At 45.8% G+C, this 21,060-nt stretch overlaps 1 protein-coding gene across 1 annotated transcript in view; it reads left to right on the top strand.

Annotated features, from left to right (window-relative positions):
• The window catches only part of RBM47 (RNA binding motif protein 47), a 77,530-nt gene extending 67,389 nt beyond the window's left edge, over positions 1-10,141 (top strand). The window contains exons 3-6 of the mRNA XM_041402771.1: positions 406-1,565; positions 3,071-3,274; positions 6,835-7,037; positions 7,411-10,141. Of these exons, the coding sequence (XP_041258705.1) occupies positions 437-1,565; positions 3,071-3,274; positions 6,835-7,037; positions 7,411-7,656 (1,782 nt within the window). The 5' untranslated portion in view covers positions 406-436 and the 3' untranslated portion in view covers positions 7,657-10,141. The remainder of the gene's footprint in view (positions 1-405; positions 1,566-3,070; positions 3,275-6,834; positions 7,038-7,410) is intronic.
• The last annotated feature ends 10,919 nt before the right edge of the window (positions 10,142-21,060 follow it).

Raw genomic sequence — 21,060 nt, forward strand, 5'->3', positions numbered from 1 at the left:
GCTCTGTAGGTGGTTTCCTGTCAGTATCTTGTCTCTCCCAATTCTGTGTAATCTCCTTCCTACCATTTCAAAGAGAAGACAAGGATCTCAAAGGTCATGAGATTTTGAGGTACTTGGTGGCATCATTCATGTGCCTTTGGTGTCCTTTGACAGCAGCTCTTGATGCCTGGGATGTATGGGCAGGTGATCCTCGACCATTCCCTCAAAGAGGAGCTTTGCCTATGTCCAGGATGCACTGTCCCTGCAGTATCACTCTTCAGGCTGGTGTGGCTTGTTCCTCTGTTTTCCTGCCGCCTTAGTCCCAGTTGGAAAAACAAACAAGCTACAGGAAAATGAGAGAGAGAGGTGGAATTCTCATGGTAGCTACTAGCTTTTAATGAGTGTCCTCCTTCTTCATTTGCCCAGGTTTTATCACGCTGTGAATGAGTTTGACACCATGACCGCTGAGGATTCCACTGCAAGGATGAGCAATGATTCCACTAATGTGGCCACCACAAAAGTCCCTGAAGGCGTCGCTGGTGCGCCCAACGAGACAGCTCTGCTGGCCCTCATGGCCCGCACTGGATACAGCATGATCCAGGAGAACGGGCAGCGCAAGTATGGCGGCCCACCTCCCGGCTGGGAGGGCCTGCACCCTCCCCGTGGCTGCGAGGTCTTTGTGGGCAAAATCCCCCGCGATGTCTACGAGGATGAACTCGTCCCCGTCTTCGAGTCTGTGGGCCGCATCTACGAGATGCGCTTGATGATGGACTTTGATGGGAAGAACCGTGGCTACGCCTTTGTGATGTACACACAGAAGCACGAGGCGAAGCGGGCTGTCAGGGAGCTGAACAACTACGAGATCCGCCCCGGCAGGCTGCTGGGTGTGTGCTGCAGCGTGGATAACTGCCGGCTCTTCATCGGAGGCATTCCCAAGATGAAGAAGAGAGAGGAGATCCTGGAAGAGATTGCCAAGGTGACAGAAGGCGTGCTGGATGTCATCGTGTATGCCAGCGCCGCAGACAAGATGAAGAACAGAGGCTTTGCCTTTGTGGAGTATGAGAGCCATCGAGCAGCAGCCATGGCCAGGAGAAAACTCATGCCTGGAAGGATCCAACTGTGGGGACATCAAATTGCTGTTGACTGGGCAGAACCAGAGATAGACGTGGATGAAGATGTCATGGAGACTGTTAAAATCTTATATGTGAGGAATTTAATGATTGAGACCACAGAGGACACCATTAAAAAGGTGTTTGGTCAGTTTAACCCTGGCTGTGTAGAGAGAGTGAAAAAAATACGTGATTACGCCTTTGTGCACTTTACAACCAGGGAAGATGCCATTCATGCCATGAACAACCTCAATGGTGTTGAACTAGAGGGCTCCTGCCTGGAGGTTACTTTGGCCAAGCCAGTAGACAAGGAGCAATACACTCGCTACCAGAAAGCAGCAAAAGGAGGAGCTGCAGCAACCTCCGAAGTAACCCAGCAACCTAACTATGTTTACTCTTGTGATCCATACACACTAGCATACTATGGATATCCATACAATGCCTTGATCGGACCCAACAGAGATTACTTTGTGAAAGGTTAGTAAAGCACGCTTAGGGGATGTGATGGGCAGGTTTGATCTTAGGCTGATGCCAGAGGTCTGCCTCAGCCAAAGGACAGCTAGTGCCACCCAATTTTTTCTTAATACTCTTGTATAGGCCTTTTTGTCATATTTCTGTTTGGTCTTACTTTAGTTTATGACTACACAAAGTATATTTATCTATAAATAATTGCAAATGTACAAGATAGTATGAGAGGTATCAAACACAGGGTTAAGAATAGGTAAAAACCAAGCATGGGATGGGGAACAGAGGGATCTGGGTTTTATGAGTGATGTACTAAGTCTGAGCAAGTCTAAGGATGCCATCATCTTTCAAATCCGTCTCCTTTCAAAGAGCTGGATCCTATGACAGAGTGCTCTGGAGGCATGGGTATGGTGACCTATCCAAAGGGAAGGAGGTTAAGGAAACCCTTAGTTAGGAGCTCTCTAGGTGTCATTTACCTTCCACATTAAAATGACAGCAATGCTGTCCTTCATAAAGTCATTTGAGAACTACAAGCAGAAGGAATCACATGAGTGAAAAATAATTATTTTATTATGTATACTTTAATTAGTTACCAGTTACAATCATTAAAAATTAACCAAAAATCACCTATTCATTAAAAAACCCTAACAGCTATAACTGGTATTATAATTACAATTATCCTGTACTTACAGGAATTAGAGTTTCCTGACATTTGATGTGTATTTCCATAGAAGAAGCAATTTAGTATAAATACATTCTTAAAGCACCCACATAAACCGAGAAGTATTTTTAGCCCTAGGTGTTCAAGAATTTCAGCTTCTTCTCAATTTCCAGATTTGTACTTGCAATGAACTATGACAGAGTTGAGTAACAGTCTAAATATTCAAGTAGACCATCATAAAGTACATCAATACTGCAGTGTGCAAGATACTGTCATAACACATGTGGAGTCACTAAGATACATAAAGGTAATATTTTTGGAAATGGGTTATATGCACCTAATAAAATAGCAGAGAAAACAATTAAACAACATAAGTGAAAATACATGCAGTCATGTGACAAAGTTGATTAAAGGGCAGGTTTTGTGATGCTGTGCCATCTTGGCAGGGTCCCATTGCAGGCAGTTGACAAGTTGGGTCTCCTCTGCAGGACAGGGGAAAGCAGATGCTGTTCCTAATGCACAGAATCAGCCAGAGGATCCCCTCACTTTCAGCTGACTGTATTGAACCTGTAACACTTGCCACAAGAGTTCCATCAATATAAATGAGCAGTTAATATATGCTCACAAACATCAAAAGCTAAACAAGCATAGGCTTACCGGATGCTTCTTAGGCACTTCTGTTCTCCTAAGCAGGAGAACAGAACTCAATCATGCTGACTAAAAACTCAATCATGCTGACTTAAGCAGCCACATTTCTAGGTGCAAGCCTCCAGATTTCAGCCTGGGGTCACTCATGCTCCCCACGGGGCTGTCACTCTCCATTATTCACCATCTTCTGTGTTGTTATCATAAGCAGGCAGCATACGAGGCAGAGGGCGAGGTGCAGCTGGCAGCAGAGCTCCAGGTCCCAGGGGCTCCTACCTGGGGGGATACTCCGCCGGCCGTGGAATCTACAGCAGGTACCATGAAGGCAAAGGAAAACAGCAAGAGAAAGGATTTGAACTGGTTCCCAACTTGGAGTTACCTGCAGTCAATCCAGTGGCCATTAAGCCTGGTGCAGGTTAGTATGGGTAAGGAGGGGAGGAAAGCAGGGGTGGTGGGCAGCCCCCCACTGCAAGCCCTGTCTCAAGCATGTGAGGACCCCTCCAGGGCCAGTCCACAACTGCAGCTGCAGCAATGGGGATGGCCCCAGGGCTGGGGCTCAGTGCTCCCTTGTGCTGAGTGCCTCCTGGCCCTGGCCAGACTTTCTTCACACAAAAGGCACACAGTGGGATAGGGGACACAAATATTTGGGAGTTCTTCAGGCCAGCATAAAAAGGACTAAAGCGATACTCACTCCTCTCCCCTTTTGCATTTGTTTAGGAGGAAGCAGACTTTCCTCTCCTAGTCCTGTAAACCAGAACATAGTGACTAAGAGCAATCTTCCTCTCTTTTAATGTCTTCAATGCTAATTTCACCCTGGGAGATTCCTATCCTAGATTTCCAGCCAGACTGGAGCCCTGTTTAGTCCATCTTGCTCCAGTGGAACAAGGCAGAGAAAAGGATCTGGGGCTTTCCCATTGCAGGAAAGTCCCTGTGTGAGGCAAGCTCCTCCATCTCCATCAGTGTCATGGGGAAGGAGCAAGGCAGGGAGCCCTCGGGGTCCATCTTTGCTGTTCTGTGCCTGCAGGAGTGCTCTCATCTCTGCTGGGCTCTGATGGGGCAGTCCAAGGGCTGGGGCAGGGGCTGCCCCCTTCTGCTGCTTTGTCAGCTGAGTACCCAGCCCTTGCCATTCCCAAGTGAACAAGAAGAAAGCTGAAGCTATGTAATTCCTCCAGATGTTGTTAGGAAAGATTTTTATTTAAAAAAGTAACCTGAGGAAGAAGGTTCTTGAAGGGGATGGGGACCCCATCCTGAAGTCCTGATGTCTTCTTTCCATTTCTCTTTCCAAGTAAACTGTAAATGGCAAGATGTAAGCATTGCTTAATAATAGAGCTACTGTGGTTTCCCAACACGTTTCATTTATGTCAGTGAAAATTACAGCTTGCATCTAATGAAGTTTGTGAAGAGCTCCTCATAACAGCTGGATGACACAATATCTGAAGTCTAGAGACAAAGGAAGGCTGTTAGGTTTAGAGTTGGAGAAAGATCAGACTTCCTGAGAAAACTACCCACTCACTACCAGAAAATATTACCGCTATGTGTGTTTGCAAAGATACTTTAGGAATTCCAGGTATTATTAAAGGATGCTTGAAAAGTGAGCTTGGAAATGCATGCTTATTAGTGGTGTCTATATTTCATTCGACTGCCAAACAAAAGCTTGAAGCTCAAGTCAAAATGTTTCTACATTTGAAGCATGTTGAGATTCAGATTTTTTTATCAGACCTTCCCGTGTCGTATGGTTCCAGAACAGCCTTTGAGCACAGAAGCACGTGGTCTGTTTTCCTGTCAGATCAGCTGATCTAATAAGAGGTACCACACGCAAGAGTTACCTCTGCTATAAAGAGGGTATGACTTTGAAAGCATGTTACCAGAACAGAGGAGTAGAAATGTACTGACTGCTAAGTTTCCTGCCTACTGTTTAGACCAACCTTAAAGCTCATTGCTTTGCAAATAGTTGGAATACTCCTGGGAGGTCACCCCAATACCCCAGATGCCTGCTACTGTTTTTCTGCCAGAAGTTATTGCAGAATGGAGCATGTGAGCTCTTTGCCTTGGTGAGAAATTATCCAGGATATTTAAACCAGAGATAAAACAGGTTTGACCTGACCACATGGACTTGGAGTAAAAGAACTGGAAAACCTCGTGAGTTGGGGGTCTCTGCTCGAGGAAACAGTGGTAGTCCACTGGTGGAGGACACATCTCTGCCTGAAAGATAGCTGATCAGCTTCCTTGTTGCAGTCTCCAGGATCAGAGCAAGAGTGCTGCTTTCTGTCACCTCCTTCCACCAGGCATAACTGCACACATTAACATTGCAAAGTTTCATTGCACAGAAATAAACCTGAGTACATACTAGGCTTCTTTTCTGGCTTAGTGGCTGCACTTCCCATAAGTGCCAATGCCACCTCTTGGCCCATCATCCATTATTTATCAATTTTTATTTTTTTCTTGTGAATAACCTTACTGCTAAAAAGCTCGCAAACTGAATACTGAAGCGTGCAATATGAGGCAATGAGGGAAATCATAGCATCATAGAATGGTTTCCACTGGAAGGGACTTTAAAGATTATCTAATCCAATGCCCCTGTCATGGGCAGAGATGTCTTAAACTAGATCAGGTTGCTCAAAGGCCCATCCAAGCTGAACTTGAACACTTCCAATAATGAGCTGCACAAAACTTCTCTGGACAACCTGTCCAGTGTCTCATCACCTTCATTATAGAGTATTCCTTTCTTATGCCCAACCCTTTTTCAGTTTAAACCTGCTACCCCTTGTTCTATCACTACAGGCCTTACCAAAAAGTCTTTCTTATAGGTCCCCTTTAAGTACTGAAAAGCTCCAGTAGAGGTCTTTATCCCAGAAGCATCTTCTCTCCAGGCTGAACAACCTCTCTCAGTCTGACTTAACAGCAGAGGTGCTCCATCTCATTTAACATCTTCTGAACCTGCTCCAACAGGTTCACATCCTTCTTATATTGGGGGCCCCAGAACTGGACACAGCACTCCAGGTGGAGTTTCACCTGAGCAGAACAGAGGGACAGAATCACCTCCCTGAACCTGCTGGCCACACAGCTTTTGATACAGCCTAGAATACAGCTGGTTTTTCTGGGCTACAAGTGCACATTGCCAGGCCATGTGCAATTATTGTGATTACTGGGTATGTTCAGCAAAGAATGTTTCTTCCCTAAGCAAGCCATGAAGTTCCATTTTGGACCATGTACAGACTCACTATCCTGAGCACTATTATTCTGAGTGTTCTCCCTTTGTCTGAAAGACCATAGCTCCAATTACATCATGTTGTCCAATTTTGGCATGAGGGAGAATTCCCTAAAGAGAAGTTTGTTTGGTTTTTTTTAAATGTCATTGAGTAGATTGATCCTGTAGCAGACAGAGGGGATAAAATACATTTAGCCAAGCTAGTCCTGGGAAATGCTGGTAAAAGAGCTGATATTTTCACAGGGTTGGCCAAAGGTTGGCATGTAAAGCAGACCCATTGCTGTCTGTAACTTCTGCAGTACAAACCACAGCTTTCTGTCCTGGAGCAGCTCTTCCTATGGCAGCTACATATTCCTCGATGTCAACAGCTGGAGCAGGGACCTCACTGGGACATTGCACAGTCTTACCCCTTGTGCTCAGGCCACACTCTTGGCCAGAGGGAAGGACAGCAGTGGTCAGAAGGGATTGTGTAAATCTGGGTCACAACTCCCAGTCCCCAGGAGGACTCTGGCCCTAGGATACTCATGGCAGGAGCATGGGAGAAAAATCCTGGACCAAACAGCACTGAGCCTGTCACTGTGCATCAGCTATGGTGCTCCCATGCATGGGAGGGGAGACGTGCCCCAGGTCTCCTGCCTGCACAAAAGGCTGCCTCCCCTGACAAGAGCGGCACAGGATCACTGCTGGAGAGTTGGTGCAGCTGGGAGGGAGACAAGAGGTCCTGGAAACTCTCTCCCAACGTATCTGATATGTCTGGTCTCTCCTAGTGGCCATCCCTGCCATTGGTGCCCAGTACTCCATGTTTCAGGCTGCACCACCAGCCAAGATGATGGAAGATGGCAAAATCCACACTGTTGAGCACATCATCAACCCTATAGCTGTCCAGCAGGACCCAGCTAGCGCAGCAGCTGCCGCAGCAGCCGCAGCCGCTGCTGTAATACCAGCTGTCTCAACACCTCCTCCCTTCCAGGTGAGCTCAGCACAGAAATCCTGCTTCCCATACATCCTGCTATGCATACCCAGGGTGGGGGGAAAGCCTAGTGTCTTGCCCTACTTCCATTCAGGACACGCTCTTGAGGATGTCAGAGTGCCCAAGAGCTCTGAAATTCATCTGAGCTGTCTTAGACACCTGCACATTGGGCCATTGCTTTCCCCACTGTGGGGGACCCAAACTGTGAGAGGGGGAGCAGCCCCCCATGACAGCATAACTCTCCATCAACAGGGCACGTACTGCCTACCCTCTCCATTCCCTCCTTCCCTTCTAGAGGGTTTGCCATTCAGGGCACAGAAGTGGGATGTCACAACAAAGTACTTTTTTTGAGGTCTGAACCCTTTCCTTCCAGGGTCGCCCCATCACACCGGTGTACACCATGACTCCCAACGTGCAGCGGATCCCCGCCGCCGGGATTTACGGGACAAGTTATGTGCCATTTGCGGCGCCTGCCGCGGCCACGGCCACAATAGCCACGCTACAGAAGAACGCTGCCGCTGCCGCCGCTGCCTACGGGGGTTACGCCGGCTACATCCCCCCAGCATTCCCAGCCGCCACCATCCAGGTGCCCATCCACGATGTCTACCAGACGTATTGAAACTGTCGGCAGAGGAGGGCGGCGGAGAAACACACACTGAAGGAACACTTTACTATTTATGAAGAAAGAACTGTCTGCGAAAGAGAAAACATTTGGGCTTAGTAAAACAATGCAGAAAGTGAAGAATGTCATAGAAAAACATGTTTGAAATATTTTCTATGCTTGAAGTTTTCACTAACTTTTTTAGGCTATTTTTAAAAATTTAACATGCCTGTATTCATACATTTCCAAAGGACCTCGGTGCATCCAGCCCACCACTGATGTGCATTTATATGCACTGCAGTAGGGTTGCATAGGGTCTTTTTTTTTTAGCAGTTATATTTTCAATATATTTGTGGTATGAAGGTTATTTTTTAGTAATTTCTGCACTCCAGAGATGTCTATTTTGTAGTGCCTTTAATAATATATCAGCTATATATTAAAAAGCACACCTGAGCAGCTAGGGAAAGTTTTAACAATATATTTTGAAGAGTATATTCAATATTTAAAGAATACATACCTTAGTTTTTTGTTTTGTTTTGTTTTTTAAGAAGAAAACAACAAGTATCTTATTTAAAAATTATACTGGAAAGTGCAATTTGAAAAATGTGCAAGACCTCTGCATTTTTTGCTGGCATTAATACAATCTGCTCATTCTCATTCGAAATCATAAGTAACTAATATTGCCTGTTTGGAAGAAAGAGAAAAGAAAAAAAAAGCCTCCTCACACATACCTCTTCACAGTGTGATTTGCAGGCTTGTTTTTAGCTAAAGAAAGGCTCCAAGTTTTCCTCAGCAACTGGATTTTCTATTTATTGCAGCTACTTGTAGTTGCAGCATGTACAGAAACGAGTAGCTGATGTTTCACGCGAGGTGTCTTGACTTAGATCTTCATCCAGTATAAAGCCAAGGCTTTTTCTCAATGCTCTTCATTTTATTCTTTGAAGTATATGTTGTAGTGACTGAGAACGTATGTTGCTGTTAGCAAGAGTAGCCATGCTCTCGCCAAGATGTGCAGCATTACTTACTCATTGCTCCATCGTGTTCCATGAGAAATTTCAAAGGTACTAGGGGTGGTAGTGATACTGGAATTAGTGAAACAGGGCTAGCCTCCCTCCCAGCCTCCCTTCCACTCTTAATTCCCCTTCTCCACAACTGGAGTTGTACATGCACATCAGGGGTGGGAGTGATTAGACCCAATGATTTTAAGACATAGAGCTTGTAAATATCTTTTAATATACATTTTTAAAGTCATTTTATGTTGCAAATTTACATGGTATGTGGTTTGCCACAAAACAAAAACCTTTTATTGCAATGTTATAAAAAAGTTTGTTTTATTAAGAAGTAAATATATTCTTGCAGTGTTTTGTGGCCTGTTTAAAGGCTTTTATTTAGTAGTGCAGTGAATGTAAAATAGAGTAAAATGGTAAAAAATATCTTGCCCTTTGTATGAAGTGCATCAGCTCTACAAACACGTCTGGTGACAAAAGGTGAGAAGCAGGGAGTCAGTAAACAATGTTCCTTTAGTTTTTGAGGTATAAGTACATACCAACGGAGTTTCACATTGGCCTCATTTTGACAACTGAACCACTTCCAGACTGGATTGAGCTCAGTTAAGTGACCTTTTTAAGACGCTGCTTTTGCTTGCCTCAAAATTGAGCAGTTGTATTTTAGGTGCTCCTGCTCAGACAAGCTGAGCTCCCCTTGACCCTGTCAACCCTGTCAACCCATTAGCGAAAGCACTGTGAGGTTACCCATTAGGTTGGACTCTGCCCCTCCACGCCCCTTCCCAGGAAACTTTTATTGTCTGTACCTGCACATCTGAAAGCACGCCCAGACCTCAGCCTCAAGGTCCTGCCCTTGTGTAGGGTGAGAAAGGAGGAGATCTGGGCAAAGCCTGAGGGGCGAGCCCCCAGCCAGAGTCCAGCACTGCCTCCTCCAATCTAAGGTCTCACATGGCTCAACACTAAACGCCAGCGTGGGTCCTTGGGCCATGCACAAACTGCCCTGGGGCCAGGAAAAGGCAGTCCAGTGGTCTGGGCCTCTGCTGGCCCACTTCCAGCTCCATGCCATGGCTGACCCCCAGAGGTGAGAGGAAGGGTGATGGCTCCCTTCCCACTAATCCTCTCCCTGGCAGCAGGACAAGGGACCTGCTACTCACAGAGATGGCAGGAAGAGAAAGGAGCCAATGAGGGAAAACCATGAGGTATCCCCAGCCAACAGTGGGTGCTGCCCATGCCAGGGTAGTAGCAGGCAGTACCCAGGGATGGAGGCAGGACCCAGGCATGCAGGCAGCCAGGTCATGCTGAGCCTCCTGCCCATTCCTGTCTTGACATTTACTTCTGAACCATTTCATGTACACTACTACTGAGGTAAGTCTAATAACTTGAAATGTGAACATCTTTAGGTTAAGAACAAACTATTCTAAGAAAAAAAAAAGTATATGTAAAAAAAAAAAAAGCTAGTGTGCCTTATTCTCAAAAGAGCTGATATTTTAGATATTTTATTGTATCTCTCTTCTCTGTATTGTCAGAAGCCTCTGAGTTTATTTAGTTCTTGCTCCATTTATGGTACATTTCTAGGATGTAGTGAATAAAGCATTCTTTAAAAACAGAGACTGTTACTTCATTGCAACATCCCACTCTGCCAAGGCTGTGCTCCCCTCCAAGCTGGGAAGAGGGTTTTCAGAGCAGGAGGGGAGCAGGGCACTGCAGCCATCATCCCTGCAGGCTCCTCCAGGGAGGGGAGGTGAACTGTCCCACTGATTTCTCTGTCCCACCACCTGCAGAGGACAGTGACCTTCCCAACATGCATACTGGGCATCTCTCCATTCTTCCACCATCCTCTGAACAACCTAAATCTCTCCTTGTATGCAGTTTAGAGTCGGTGCCTAGATGTGGATGGAGCTGGAGCTAACATCTCTCTGTGCTTTCCAACAACCCAGTGCACAAATTCCTGTATCTCTCTTGTATGTCCTCACTGCCAGGCAGAAGCACTGAGAAGGGGTTCATCCTTTTCATTTCAGCATGCTCCATGCTTCAAACACAGAAAGCTAAGCTGCACCTCATTTGCAGTGCTCTAGACTCCCTGGCTGTTTCCTTGGTGTAAATACACCTGGAGAAAATCTGCTGCAAATACCAAGTCTGTGGAGAAGTCTGAGGCACTAGTCCTGGCTAACCAGAGAGGTCCCAGTTGCTGGAACATATCAAATCCAACAACTATCTACCAGAAGGAGTGGATGGAGAAACCAGGAACTATCAGGAATGACCCACTTAGCTGGTGAGGCAAAGCCTTTGTCACTGTCTCTCACAATATTCTCCTGGAGAAATTGGCTTCCCATGGCATGAAGGAGCAGACCGTTCACCAGGTAAAAAACTGTCTGAATGGCCAAGCCCAGAGTTACGCCCATGGATGGAGTTACATCCAGCTGACAGCCAGTGAGGAGCAGTGTTTTCTGGGGCTCAGTACTGGGGACAGTCCTGTTAAACATCTTTGTTGATGACCTGAACAAAGGGACTGAGTGCCCATCAGTCAGTTCACAGATGACACCAAGTTGGGTGGGAGTGTTGATCTGCTGGTAGGCAGGAAAGTGCTGCAGAGAGATCTGGACAGGCTGGATTAATGGGCCAAGGCCAGCGCTGTGGGGTTCAACAGTGCCAAGTGCCAGGGCCTGCACTTGGGTCACAACAACTTCATGCAGTGCTACGGGCTGGGGTAGAATGGCTGGAATGTGGCCCAGTGGAAAAGGACCTGGGAATACTGACTGACAGCTGCTGAACATGAGCCATGGTGTGCCCAAGTGGCCAAGAAGGCCAATGGCATCCTGGCTGGTGTCAGAAATAGCGTGGCCAGCCAGTCCAGGGCAGGGATTTTTCCCCCGGTACCCAACACTGACACATCTCCAATCCTGTGTCCAGTTCTGGACCCCTCACCACAGGAAGGACATTGAGGGGCTGGAGCGTGTCCAAAGAAGGGCAACAGAGCTGGGGAAGGGTCTGGAACACAAGGCTTATGGGAGCTGGAGGTGTTTAGCCTGGAGAAAAGGAGGCTCACAGGAGACCTTATCACTCTCTACAACTGCCTGAAAGGAGATTGTAACCAGGTGGGGGTTGTTCTCCCAAGTAACAAGTGACAGGGCAAGGGGAAATGGCCTGAAGATGAGCCAAGTGAGATTTAGATTGGATATTAGGAAAAACGTCTTCACTGAAAGGGTGCTCAAGCATTGGAAAGCCTGCCCAAGGAAGTGGTGGAATCACCATTCCCCAACAGTGTTAACAAAGTATTTGGGCATGGCATCTGGGAACATGGTTTACTTGAGAACATGGCAGTACTAGGTTAGCAGGATTCCATAATTTCAAAGGTATTTTCCAATCTTAATGATTCAATAATTCACTTGAATGAGAAAGAAACCACCAGCAAACCACAGCCCTTTATAGAAGTTTAAACATGAGGCATGACCTTCACAAAAAGCAATGTTTCCCAAATGAGATTAACTGTGCCACATTGAAATGTTTCTGCTCTTTCCTTTTTCCCTTTACCCAAGCTACCCAATGTTAAACTTAATCTATGCAACTTTTTCTAAACATACACTTTACAAGATTATTTCTTTATTTTTCTAGACTGCTGGTTTCTGTCTTCAGTTCTGTAAGATCTTAATTAATTATTAACTCATTGTAAGGTTGAAATATGCAAGTCATTCTGAGGATATTAACATAAACAATGCCAGAGAAATGCAATTGTGCTTTCAAGATGACCTTGCTGCCTTGGGAATGTTAGGAGCTCTGCTGAGGCCTTGGGCACTGTGACAACACAAAATGCTGGGATCAAGGTGATCCCATTCCCTTTCTGAATGTCTTTCTTCATGTTCTTGAAGAACAGATGTGCTCTTCCCTGGCTGGTATCATCCTAAAAACCATGCTAAAAACCACCTTTAGCTTTCTTCAGGAAACGCCATCCAGAACACAACTGTTTTACAACTATTACATGAACAGATTTAGAAGAAATTCAAGTGCACCACTCTGATATGGCAACATCTCATCTACAAAACCATTCAGAGTATATGTAAAATGCATTTTTCAAAGATACAAAAAGGTAGATGCAGTGCTTCACTTCCTTCTCCGTGGTTGATGTGACACCCCTAGCATTTCTGGTCTGAATGAGTCCTGAGCACTTACAGGACTCTCTTCTCCCTGGATGCCAATCAGCCGCAAATCTGGCCCATAATGCTGACCTGTAAAATAAATAAATCCAAGACCTACATTGTAACAACAGAAACTACCTCTGCCATGCATCTAAAAGCCAGTAATATTCAGGTTTTATGCTCCAGTGTGTCAATTAAATGCTGAATCACACTTGACTGAGTTTTAGAGCCAAGTCCTGCCTGGCAGCAAAATGGTCGGAACGGTGTTGCAGGGAGAAGCTGCAAGCTAGGGAATAAAAAAAAAGGTACTTTTATGGCAGCAAGTCCCTCCCTTTTGGCACAAAGACAGGCTGTGCCATGCAGTTATGATTGTTCAAGTTGCCAAAGAGGAAAGAGACAATGGAAAGTTTTAGAAATTTGGAACTGTAGAAGTACTTCCACATGAAATATTTTCTGTCATGCTGATGAACTAGATGGGATTTTTTTTTCCCACCAGCCAGAAGACAAGAACTGGAGTTCACTTGGTTCCTAATCAAAGAAGATAGAAATTCTGTCTCACCATCCTCACTCAGGCAAAACTGCAAATCCTGCATGTGGGAAATGAACAGTCAAGGACTGTTTGCACCAGAAAGCTTTACAGGGACAAATGCTCAGGTGTGCTCAGCTTTGTCCCACATGTACCAATGCTTGTGTCTTCCCCACATAGTGTCAGATGTCTTTGTCTCTTTGTCTAAACAGGCTGTGTCTGTTGTCGGACATCTCCATCTAACAGACTGTGAAAGTTAAAACTCTGTCCCACAGTGGGCCCTGGGGCTTCACCTCCTCTGACCGGGGCTCCCCACAGCCACCTTTCCCCAGAGCATTTGGGGACACACCATCACAAACCTGGTGCCCACCCTGACTGCTCCTGCACTTCTGCACGCAGCTGGTTTGTGGGGTGGTGGCTGCCCTGGAGGAAGCTGGGTCACTTTTCATGTTTTGTCTGACACCATCATATTTTTACTGTGAAGAAAAATATGCTTTTGTTCTTTTTTTTTTTTTCACCTCTTTCCAAACACACACATCATTTCTGCCAGCCAGGTTGCACTTTGAGTCCATCCCTGCATGTTTTTGCAATGTCACAGAAGCTCGTCATTAGCTCAGTCGCTGCCTGCAATCTGTGCACTGGTGGGAAGCAGGAAGCCACAGGTAAGCCCAAAAATCTTCATGAAGCATGAAATAAACCCCTTCAAACAGCCTACACAACCCACAGAAGTGACCTCAAGCTAACTAGCAGAGAGAAAAATGCATTTAAGTCAGTCAGAAGCAAAACAGCCTACCCTTAGAGCAAGTCCTTCGTTCCAAATCTTTGAAGCAATAACTACAATAAGCAATTCTCACTCCTGTAACAAATCCATAGGTTATGGACCAAGGTGTCTTACAGTCACTCCAAAGGGCAGGTAATGACAAGGGATTATTTATTAACGTTGTTATGCATGTATTAGCCATGCACAGGGCATCCTTAATTTCTCAAGTCTTTGCCTTTTCAGATGCTGTCCCTCGCAGGAGGCTTTCTGGCCATGTGGATGAGCTAAGTATTCCCTTAAAGCTTGGCTTCACTCCAGTAGGTGGATCCCTTGGCTCACCAGCCTTTGTGCAGGACACAGAGGGACACAATCCTAGTCAGCAGCTGCAATGCTGGCATCCAAGCAGCAGTGGGGCAGCTCAGGAGAGCTTGGCAGAGCACTGAAGCACTGCTTCCACCGTAGCGAACATAAGCTGCTGCTCATGGAAAAGGAATTCATGGAAGTCTGCTGTAATTTGTAGCTGGGAAGAAAAATCAAGTCTTGCATGGCACTGTACTGCCTCTGAGTCCCAAACTCCTCTACACCCATGACCCTTAGGAGCCAAATTCCCAAATGCAGATGCAAACCCCCAGTCTCCTCGGTGTCCTGCCAGGCAGGTGTTCACCAGGTTCAGCGATCTGTGCCTGAGCCCCCTGTCTGGGTCTCTAGACACCCCAAAAACACAGGGACCTGCACTGCTCTTTCCACAAAAGGCTACATGGTGCACGAGGGTCTCACCTCACACTTCTGGACCCAGTCCTTGCAGCTCATCTGGGGTTTTGAGACACTCTTAGATGAAGTGACTTCATTACACACTTTGGCTTTTGTACAAGTTTTTCAGGCTGCTCCTTTTGGGTTTGGGACTAGGACAGCACCAAGGTCTAAAAGGATTAGATTTAAGGATAATAAGTGGTACTTTAAATCTACACTAAAAAAAAAATAAAATCTGCCTCCTGAGAAACTGAACTTCCTTGTCTTTTTGTGACATCTTTGTGAGTGATAGGAGGGGAGGGAGAACACGGAAATGTACAACACTTGGCACTGGCTACACCTCAAACTAGTATTTCAACATTTTACAATCAACTTTGGCCATGTGACCTATGTGGAAAGATAAACTGAGATATTTAATCCTATTTTTCTTGTCTTTTTTTTTTCCAACATAAGGAAGTGAATTTCACGTGGTTGTTGTTAAATTACAGTAAATGATTTGCCGACAAGAGAGGAAAAAGAACATTACAGAGTTGGTTAACATAAGTAAGGCTGGGACTGGGCATCTGTTTGTGACCAAATACTCCTTCCTACTTTGAAAACTCTCAGTGAGCTTCACTATTTGTCCTGACTGTGGCACTTAGGGACATGTCAGCCCATTGCAGGTGAGGATTGCCCACCATTTTGCTTTTACAACCAGAGTATGAATAACAACTTCCCAAAAGCCAATTGCATTTTGAGATAGAGCAGCAGCAATTACTACAGTTTCTGCTTCATCTCCAGAATATCATAAACTGTTAAAATGACAGCTGGCTGTTTGGTGAGCTGCACACTCTGTCATAGTGTGACAGGGAAAGCCAGTTGAGACCAACCAGAGGCACAGGTCTGCCACCACCCTGGATCAGGAGCATGCTGATGCAGAATGTGTGAAGATGCCAGGGTACACTCAGCCACTCCCTCCTAATGGAGCACCCCCAGGGACCAGCATGCATCCCTGAAGTGACAAGGGCAGTCTTGGCCCCTGAGACACAGTAGGTGAGGTTATAAGCCCTTGGCAAGGCAATGTTTAGTCAACATTGTCAGCTGAGATGAGGACACAGGCTGGGAAAATCTTAATGGGGCCAGAAGATGTTCAAGAAACTCTGCAGACTATGCTCATGACTTGCCCTGGCGCAGTCCAGAGGGTAGCTCTGATTTTCCTGTTAGCACAAAGAGCAGACCCCAAATGACTGAGGGGTGCAGTAGCAGCTGTCAGAGTGCTGGGCACTGGAGATTGCCTTCTTCGGCACCTAGGGTGGTGTGAGTTCTGAGAACTATGACTTTTTGCTTTTGGTGTTTTTTGGCTTCACTCCCACATGCTAACACATGCCAACATCTTCTTTAGGGCAACATTAGTCTCATCATATTACTTAAACAGCTTTTTGTTGCAGTCCACTCAATCCATGGACATGTTGGTCTAAGCGTGATAACAGCTAAAGATGAAATGTACCTTTGTAAAGGCACTGCTGCAATCTCCTGGAACCTGCCAGCTGGACACCCATACAGGCTAAGCAGGGCTTTTCACTTCAGGTGTTATGAAAGAATGACATCCAGGTTTCCAGACTGGAGCTGGCTCAGCTTTGACCAGCCCAGAGCAGTGGCAGGTGAGCCACACACCCCAAGTACCTGTAACCATCCCTGGAGAGCCGCTGCTGCCAGCCCCAGTCTGGCTCCACCAGCTCCCACCGGCCAGGACGGACCCAAGGGGAGGAGCGAGGGCTTGTGTTTAACCAGGCTCGGCTCCCTGGTGCAGGTCTGCCACATCCCCACAGGAGCCGTGGCACTGGCAGAGGGGCGAGCCGTGCAGCCCAAGGCAGCTCAAGGATCAGCCCAGCTTCTGCTCCCGTCTCAGCCTGCCTGCGTCCACAGGGCGATGCTGAGGGCACAGCAGCAGCAGCACACCTGGCAATGCCCTGGCAGGTAAGCGTGGCACGGCAAAGCAATGTGAAAGCCCCACCTTTGGCACAGAAAACATCTTGTACGTAAAATTGGGCAACGCCACAAATGCGCTGTGACTCTGCCTGTCAGGCTGCTTCTGATGCTCAGCCCCAATATTTCCTGCTGTGAGCCTTTTTTATTAACTGGCAGCTCTCCTGCTCCCATTCATACTTGTGAGTAGGTTTATTGCTAAGATAATTCTTGGGCCCAACGCAGCCCCCGTTCCCCCGCGACTTACTCCACCGGGCTCCTCTCATCTCTGCTGGCTCGCCCCTGCTTGCACAATGGCATTACGCATCTCCTCGGGGCTTAGGAGGGGCCAGCAGCAGGAGCCACCAGCCAGAGAAGGATCGAACACCAAAAGCTTTTTCACACGTGGGCGCTGCCCCAGCTTAGTCCTGCCGCGGTCTCGGCATCCGAGCGATGGCGGTGCTCCCGCACACACCGCGACCACCGCTCACCTCTAAGAGGTTCACCTCCAGTTCACTTGAGAAATGGATTTTCATGTCTGTCAACAGGGAAAGCTGTGGGGAGACCTGGCCTGGCTGTTTGGGTCCGCAAAGGCTACATTGCCTGTAATAGGGAACAGACAAAAATATTAATGAAAAACAAAGGATGAGCAGGCTTCCTGTGGCATCACTCCTCTGTGGGTCTGATTTGACTGGTATATCAGACTGCACCCACGCAGAGGTACATTCTTACCATCTTACCACAACCGTGGAAAATTCCTACCAAGAAGCATTTCAGGATTTGACTTTGGCAGAACTGAGGAACACCCTGGAACAGATTGTATAAGATAAGGGATCACATGTAATAGTCTTATATACACATAACTCAATGACTTTGTGTATTTCATGACAAGTCTTTAAGAAGAGATTACTAAGACATCCTAACACCACATGTTATGCTGGGGGAAAAAGAGAACATGCCTGCCAAAAAGATATTTCAGAACAGCTTTCTGATACTTCAATTATAAATTTAAAAGCATTATTATAAATTAATCTAGACAGGCTTTCTTAGAGTCTTTCCTATTTCCAATTGTCAATTCCAGTCTTACCAGTAGAGCCCATTTTCTTTTTTTTTTTTTTTTTTAATTAGTTGTTACCTGGCTATTTCTTAATTGGCCAATCAACAAGCCCCAAAATGAGTAGAGGGGGTGGAAGTATAGTCATCATCTGACAAAATTCTATCTATATGTTCTTCCAGAATGCTTTTCCTTGCAGTCTGACATTACAAGCTCAGTGTAATGAGCAGGACAATGTCACAGGGTTGGACAGGGCTCAGAGGTCTCAGGTCTTATTCCCTGTAAGTTTTCCGCTTTTGTTTGGTTTGATGTGAAAGCAGCACAAAAGGGCCAGCATATGAGTGCCCTTGGAAACACACACCTCCCAAAACAAAAGATGAAAGCTACTCTTTTAATGAAACCAGAAGGGGGAAGGAAAAAAGTGAAGGCAGAGTGGAAAAACCTGCAAGAGGTCAGCAAGGAAAACAAAGGGCAGCTTTATGAAGCAGCTATTTCACTCCAGAAATGGCAGAGCAGGCTAAGGATCTGCTTCCCAGTGTTTTTAATATAGAAATTCAATGTAATTAGGGCTTTGCTTGTTCCAAGAAGATAATGGCAACCCAAAAGATAAGATTTAATAGTAATGAAGTTTAAGAGGGTGGAGAAGAGAGAAAATAGACAATGAATAAGGATCTTCTTCTCAAAAAGCAGAGGAATGCTAAGGAAAATGGAGGTGATTCTCTACATTTTACTTTTCCGCTTTGATCAGAAGTAACAAAAGCTTTTGATGATTGTTATAGGATTTATTGATCAAAGATAAAAAACAAGTCCAAGTGAGCTAATATCTGATTGAAAAGTAAATATAGCAGATCACAATTTTCTAGTTAGAAAGCAACTTTTGGACATCTAGCAGATGGCATAAGAGGCTCAAACTGATGAAAGCTAGAAATAGATACATTTAAATTGACATAAAAGGCTCAATAACAAGGATGAGCTGATACAGGAACTATGATACAAATGATAAAGCTGGGCAAATCATTGTGAAATTTCTGCCAAAAAGCTGTTCAGAGGCTTCCACTCGAGCTGCATCCCAAACAGGACAGACACATTGAGTGAGCAGTGCCGCGTTGGGCAGCCGTAGCGTCAGCCCCCGTACTGCAGCCCTGACCCATCACTTCTGCTCCCATGGGTTTAAGCTGCCAACACCTCCCCACTTGGTAAAGAGTTACCCTGGCAGCTTGCTAGATGACAGCTTGCTAGCAGGCTGTTGCCAAAGCAACTGCTCGTGTGAAATTTTGATTTTTGGTTGGACATTCCCATTATAAGGAGCCTCGTGCAATGGCTGTTCTGGTCCAGTGTACTGTGGGGGCTCTCTGCCAGAACAGAGACAACTGTGACTACCTTGAGCTCTTATTTCTACATTTGCTGAGCCCAAACTGCAAAGCTGTTTGAATTTACTCAACTTGTTTGCTACTAAAAGGAATGCTAAGAGAGAAAATGGTATTTCAGAGCAGCACAAGATGAATAGTGGAGAAGAAGCAGAGTGATGGATTTGCTTCCACACCTTTTACAACCTAGGAGGAAATATATTAACTCCACAGGAACATCTTTCCCTCTCTTTAGCAGCTGTACAGTTAGAATTTATGGTTTGTGCTGAGTCTGATGCAGGATCCATTTAGCCCAAGATTTAGTGTCCACCACTGTCAGAAGTCAATAACCAGAGAAGAGAAAGAACAGGACAAGTTTATCTACTGTTCCCCAGCATCCTTTCCACCTCCAGGCAGTTCCAGCTTGGGGGACTTCTGCAGGTGAACATGTTTTCTGTTTATTTAGTATCTGTCAACAGACAAGTACTCTCCCTCTCAAATAAAACAGATGGAAGCTCAACCAGACACGGCTCCCTTTTATTTTGCATAGGTACTTTTTACACTCCCTTTACCTTCCTGTCATTACTTCCATTTAAACTATGCATGACTTTCCTGGGCCTGAAACATAGAAGGAGAATAATGTCTCATTGTGGGGAAGGTGGGAAGTAACATTCACCCTTGGAGACTCTGGTAGTTACTCTGACATGCTTACCCATCTAGCAGCATTTCCTCTGCAGTTCTGAAGATTTAGCCCTCATTCTGTCTTGGCTTTTGGAGCACTAAACTCAGTTTAGAGCACTGTGCCCATGAAAATCTCATCTTGAACATTTCTGAAAATGTTGGTATTTGCTATCATTGATTTTAAGGAAGGAGTTATGGATGAAAGAGCTACTTTCCACAAGGCAATTCAAGCTAGGCACATTGAGAAACAGCAGACACACTCAGTCCGCAGGAGCAAATAAAGCTTACAACAGCTCTGATATTGCAGAAAGCAATTTGTGTTGGCAGGTCGGTGGCAGCTTCAGCACCAGGGGTTGCCATAGGTACTCAGGCTATTCAGATCATGCCCAAACACTGTACTGGTTAGAAAGATAGCCTGACATCTGGCAGAAATGCAGCAGATGTAATGGACATACTGGGCATAGTACTCCTAAAGTATCAAGTGTGTCCTGTGCACAAGGGGCAACAAAGTCTGGCTCCAGCTGGGAATCTCATGTATCCAAGATCAAGGACGTGCTGCAAATGATTTCCATGCTGGGAAGAGATAGAGCAGAGGAGCTGTGAAGCTGGGCTTTGGAAAAACGAAGAGCAGTGACTAAGTAAAAAAGGAGGAGACATGAGGACTGGATGTGCTGGAAAGAGAAGGCAAATTGCATCTTAAGAATAATTTTGAATGTTGCCTTTAGATCTTTCTTGGAGGGGCTTTTTTCTAAAGCCGCCCTTACTTTCACTACAGTGAAGTGCCAGAAAAGCTTCTTCAAAAGTACACTTAATTATTGCATTCATAAATTCTGTGCTAAAACATAATCCAGCAAAGGCACTGGAAACAGCTGAACTCAGTTTTTCCCCAGTACAACAGGATACAGATGTTATAGTGTACGTTTCTTCTCCAAATGCTCTGCAAAACCCCCAAAGGCTTGGACTTGCATGGAAAAGAGCAGCCAGGGGTGGTCAGGCAGCTGCAGTACTCTGGCCCCAGCCCCTCTGCCTGAGCTGGGGTTCAGCGCTGGGAATTGGATGAGCAAGAGAGCTGTAGAGGGACTTCTCACAAGGGCACAAGTGACAGGCAAAGGGGAAATGGCTTTGAACTGAGAAAGGGTTCATTTAAACTAGGTATTAGGAAGAAATTCTTCACTATGAGGGTGGTGAGGTACTGAAACAGGTTGCCCAGAGGAATTGTGAATG

Source organism: Onychostruthus taczanowskii, unplaced genomic scaffold (genome assembly GCF_017590055.1).
Source record: "Onychostruthus taczanowskii isolate IOZ18803 unplaced genomic scaffold, ASM1759005v1 scaffold2, whole genome shotgun sequence".
Classification (NCBI taxonomy): Eukaryota; Metazoa; Chordata; class Aves; order Passeriformes; family Passeridae; genus Onychostruthus; species Onychostruthus taczanowskii.